At 47.2% G+C, this 5,000-nt stretch overlaps 1 protein-coding gene across 2 annotated transcripts in view; it reads right to left on the reverse strand.

Moving 5' to 3' along the window:
• Nucleotides 1–5,000, reverse strand: part of LOC307230066 (ras association domain-containing protein 1-like) — an 11,407-nt gene that overhangs the window by 233 nt on the left and 6,174 nt on the right. Inside the window, exons 1-5 of one of the 2 annotated variants that reach the window (XM_080000260.1) lie at nt 4,151–4,638; nt 1,810–1,914; nt 1,435–1,717; nt 1,232–1,347; nt 1–918 (exon numbers count right to left, since the gene is read on the reverse strand). The exon at nt 1–918 is cut by the window's left edge and continues 233 nt beyond it. In XM_080000260.1, the coding sequence (XP_079856386.1) occupies nt 772–918; nt 1,232–1,347; nt 1,435–1,717; nt 1,810–1,914; nt 4,151–4,318 (819 nt within the window). In that variant the 5' untranslated portion in view covers nt 4,319–4,638 and the 3' untranslated portion in view covers nt 1–771. Of the gene's footprint in view, nt 919–1,231; nt 1,348–1,434; nt 1,718–1,809; nt 1,915–4,150; nt 4,639–5,000 lie in introns of those variants that run through there. The other variant, XM_080000259.1, reaches the window with a different exon arrangement.

Consider the following 5,000-nt stretch of genomic DNA (forward strand, 5'->3'; position numbering starts at 1 on the left):
TAAGTCAGGCACACTCACAAAGGGACAGTAAAAAAAAACATCTTACATCCCCTAAAACTAGGGGTGTAGGAAGAAAGAGGAAAACATCATGCTGGATCAAATGAAACCCCAAATACCTCGCAGCTATTTTTTTTGTTGATATAAAAACATACTTTCCAGGATTGGCTACACCGGGGGGCTGTGAAATGTTTCTAAATTGACAAAATAGGAATGTCATGTGATGAATGTCTCTTGTATTTGGTAAACTGGATTATATCATTTTGGTACTTTAGGAATGCAATATCAGCATCTTGCATATGTTAAGTTACTTATTACACAGATGTGATGATGACAGCAGCTTAACAGCTGATTTGGGGAATTTTAGTGTTTGAATAGAAAAAAAAAAAGTCATGAATGACCATTTTGAACGATTTTGACATAGCTGGGTTAGGTTGGGTGATCAAACAGCATCCGACAGTGGAAGACGTGACTGGACCAAACCAATGTCTCTTCTTCCAGCGTTTCCCGTGATACCAGCTCTCATTCTCTCCAGAACCGCAGACTCTCCGGGTGGAAGGCACTTCTTTCTCTCATCATCATCTCACATGCACACTCGCGCTAGCGCTCTCTCTCACGCTCGCTCACTCGCTCTCTCTCTCTCGTTCAGAGTTGTGCTCCGTCATTCTCGCCTTGACTCTCCTCTGTAGAGGGAGGTGTTGAGTGGGTTTCTTCCGGGGACATTGGGATGCCAACGCGGGCCCCCCCCTCTGTCCCCATCGGGGCAGGGAGGTCTCAGCCCGGCGTCGACCCGGCCAGGGCCTCCTGCATGCGGGTGCGGGCCAGGGCGTAGCGCTGCACAATCTGCTTGACGCGCTCCTCCTCCTCCCGCTGCAGGATGCGCAGGAAGTTCTTCAGCTCTGGCATCGTGAAGGCATGCCACTGTGGAGAGAGAGAGAGAGAGAGAGAGAGAGAGAGAGAGAGAGAGAGAGAGAGAGAGAGAGAGAGAGAGGGCAGCATGTCAGAAATTGTGATTATTTTTTTTTTTTGGATGAATCTAAATCTGAGTAACATTAAAGTTGCATTGAAAATTCCACCCCTTAAAATCTCATTTGCAATATGAAATTGATGAGATTTTTTTTTCCTCTTCTTGGATCTGCATTGATGTTTGAAATGTATGAAATGATGTATGAAATGACAACCCGTCGGAGGGCATCACAACCTGACATTGCATTCCTGCCACTCTCACACTCACATTGACCTCTCCGGTCTCGTTCTCCTTCAGGACGAAGCTGAGGACCTTCTCGTTGGGCCCCGCACACAGGCGCAGGTGGAGCGGCCGCTCTCGGTCGGAAATCTTGCGAAGGTAAACTGAGGGAGACGGGGACGAAAGCGCGTCAGTGCCGGACACCCCGAGGGAGACGAAACACAGACGGCGCCGCACACAAGGCGTCTCACCCTGGTCATGGCGCTCGCTGCGCTCGAAGAGGGCGAACTTCCCGGGATTGTCGACCACGGTGAACTTCTTCAGCAGCGCCTCGATCACCTCGCGGGCGGAGGTGCGCGAGCTGATGTGCAGGTGTTTGGAGGTGTCTTTGGGCAGGTAGAAGGAGGTGCGACGCTTCACGCCGCCCGCCCTCTTCGCCGCCGCGTCCTGCCCTTTCTTCGGTGCCGGGACGGACACCGGGCGCACAAGCTTGAACTGGACCTTGATGAACCCCGTGTAGGAGCCATCTTTGTTCTGTGTACGAGAAGAAAGGCATTTCGGCCAATGAAGGAAGCAACTTTCACCCGGAGGTTTGTTACCACAGCGGGGACCCCGCCACAACTCACCGTGTTCATGAACAGATTGCTGTTGATTTGAGCGTTGTACTCCTTCACTTTCTGCTGAACCTCTGCAACGGTCAACTCCTGCTTCTCCAATTCAACCGGTTCATCCTGAGGAGAAAGGAGGAAGGAGAATTCATTTCACTTGTCACATATTTTACGTTTTATGTCGTATTACTTTCCTTCATTTTCTGCCGAATCTCTGCGGCTGTCAACTCCTGCTTCCTTCATTCCTCTTAGGAAGGAGAATTAATTTGTTCTTCATATGTCTGGGTCTTGAATTTGAGGCTCCCGGTTTTTAAATGTAAACAAAGTGAGGAACGCAAGCAAGTATAGTTTTCACCACTAGGCGTCAGGCTTTAGCAGTCACTGAGCGCTCATGGGGGTGAATCACAGTCGTTCTTGTTTCAGAGTTCACATAGAATGACATTTAAATTAAATGCAGCTCGAGAGGGGAAAAACGTTTAACGGTAGAGAAAAACCCCTAAGAGCAACCCACTCAGCATTTTAGTAACATAATAGATTTGTGTCTGAGACCCCATGATAATGTAGTATTTAGCACAGCGTTCAGGATCAGGGTTTAAGGAACTTTTAATATAATATCATGTTGTATGATTGTTATGAATGTTCCAAGATTAACTCAATAGCTATTAAAAAAACATGAATATAGTATAGTTGTGCGTTAACAAATTCATTAATGTAGTTTAATTCGGGTTGCATGAACCGAAGTTGAGAAAAACATATAAAACAAAATCGAAATTGACTCAAGGGTTCCATGTGTTTCTTGCTCGGTTTGAAAAGTCGCCTCTTCTAAGGTCATAGTTGTCACTGAAGCACAAAGGCCTTGTGCTACTTCCCACTCGCATAATTAACGCCAGCCGCACCAGACCACAGACTTCCTGTAAACGTTGCGAAGGCGATTACAATGATGTCAGCTCAAACCAATCGCGTTACGCTCCTCCTGATGCATGGGGGAACATGCAGCTGTTGGCCATGTCTGGGAGAACCGGCTTCACGCTGCATTCCTATGCCCTGTATTCATGTAAAAATAGCCTCCCCTCTCCTCTGGGAAAGACAATGCCTTCCTCTGTGTTTTGGGCCCATCCTATGAAGTCAGCTGCCATTTCACCCACACACTCCCAGTCTTCTTCCCGGCGTGTACACTTGCCCTCTAGCAACTGCAAGTCCCTAAGTCACACCCTGATACAGCGATCTCCATTATGCTCCCCATCGTATAGGTTTAAGCACTATTCAGCCCTGTAACCATTTAGAAATGAGCTAAGCTGAGTTTATGTCCTGGCACTGATAAGGCAGTGAGAGCCTGGGCTTGTTCTGTACCAAGTAATCATTATCTATAAAACATGCCAAATGGCATGTATTCTAAAAACATTTTTCTCAAAAGGGTGTGAAGAATTTCCATGCAGAAATGCTCTCCAAAACAGTCAAGACTGTTTTATAATGACTTTCCTTTGAATCACCTGTTGCTAACTACAAAAACGGGTTGGTCGGGTTGTCTGGAAAAAGGACATCTGGCTTTACTAAACCAGTTTTTCATTCCGCACCAGCAGTTTCCAAATCAACACACACCGTGAGTCATTTTTCCCAACCTGTGAAGATCTGTAGCGAAAGGTGACAGAAAATTTCAAATGCGTTCAATGAATGGGTGAATAAATGAATGGACGCATGTGGAAACTTGAGGAGAATGTGTGCGTCACCAAACATCATCCCATGGGTTCCTCACAGCATGATTTCTGTCCACAGTGGTCTATGTGTGTGGGTCTGTGATAATACAGTTTTGGTTGAAACATTTGTGACTTAAAGCCAAAGATGAGGAAATTAAATACATTTTTTTGCTGAAATACTTAGTTTGTTGAAAAAACTTTTTTTTTTTTTTTCATTATTTGTGGAAAAAAGAGAATAAGAGAAATGTATGGATGGGTATATGGATGGGACTATAAGTATTCTTATAAACTTTTTTTTTTTAACTTTGTTGACAGTAAAAATAGTAAAAAATAGTTATAGTATAGGAATAGTTGAGCTAGAAAATGAGAAATATATACAGCTTGATGACATGTTTGTGATAAAAAAAAATACTTGTGGAGATACTAATACTAATGATAAGAAATATATAAACAGCTTGTTTAAATATTTGATTAGATACACACACATACACGCGCGCGGATAATAATAAAAAAAAACAACAACCATATATAATGTAAATACAGTGTGTGGAAATATTTGTTTTATACACTTTTTCAAGTTTCATGTCATTTCATCAACATTCCACACCGCACCGCAGCCTACAGGGCGACCTCTCCCCCGCTCCCTCCCTCCCTCCCTCCCTCACCTTGTCCTCCGCGCGGGGCTCGCTGCGGGGCTTGCGGCCCAGGGACGTCCGGGCAGTGAAGTACTGCTCGAACTCCGCCTCCGGGTCCTCCTCGCTGCAGTAGCCGCTGCTGGCCGAGCTGCCCCACGTCATCTCGAAGGACGCAGACTTACTGTCCGAGCCTTTCATACCGAGGGTGGCGCGGGTCGGAGCGGTGAGCGAGACGGACGCGACGCGACGCGCTTCCCAAGAGCGAAGAGTCAAGCGAGCGCCGAGGATGAGGCGTCGGTGTCAACAACCGGCAACTTAGCCGCGGGAGACCCGACCGTACCAACCGACTTAACGTCTTCAACAACCGCTGCCCGTTCCTTATCAGATAACCCCCGGTGCGCACTATCCGAGCCGTACAACGTGTCTTTTCTTTTTCTCTCTCTGTCTCTGTCTCTCTCGGAGTTTCCACTCGTGTCTCTTTCCCACGCGGCGTGAACAGGATGTCGCGGCCCCACCCAGGAGCAGGGCGGCGGCGCGGGTGTGGCGTTCGGCGAGGAGTCGGAAATCGGCCACTCCGCGTCGCTCGCTCCCGCCGGCGCGCTCGACGTGAATCCGTTGGTCAGTCCGTTCGCGTGGACGTGGACGCTCGCGGTTCGAATTCTATAAAGCTAAAAACCGAACGTTAACGTAACGTTAAAGTAAAAAAAAAAAAAAAAACGATCTGTAGAGTCGGAACCCCGAATTGAATGTTTTTTTTTTTTTTTTTTCCGAGTGTGGAGTTGGATTCTTCCGAGTTTCCGCGTCCGCTGGAACGCAGCGCGAGTTCAGAAATACACAAAACCGACGCAACTGGCTCCGATTGGACGCCCGCGCCAACCGA

The sequence above is a fragment of the Zeus faber genome (genome assembly GCF_960531495.2).
Source record: "Zeus faber genome assembly, chromosome: 5".
Lineage (NCBI taxonomy): Eukaryota > Metazoa > Chordata > Actinopteri > Zeiformes > Zeidae > Zeus > Zeus faber.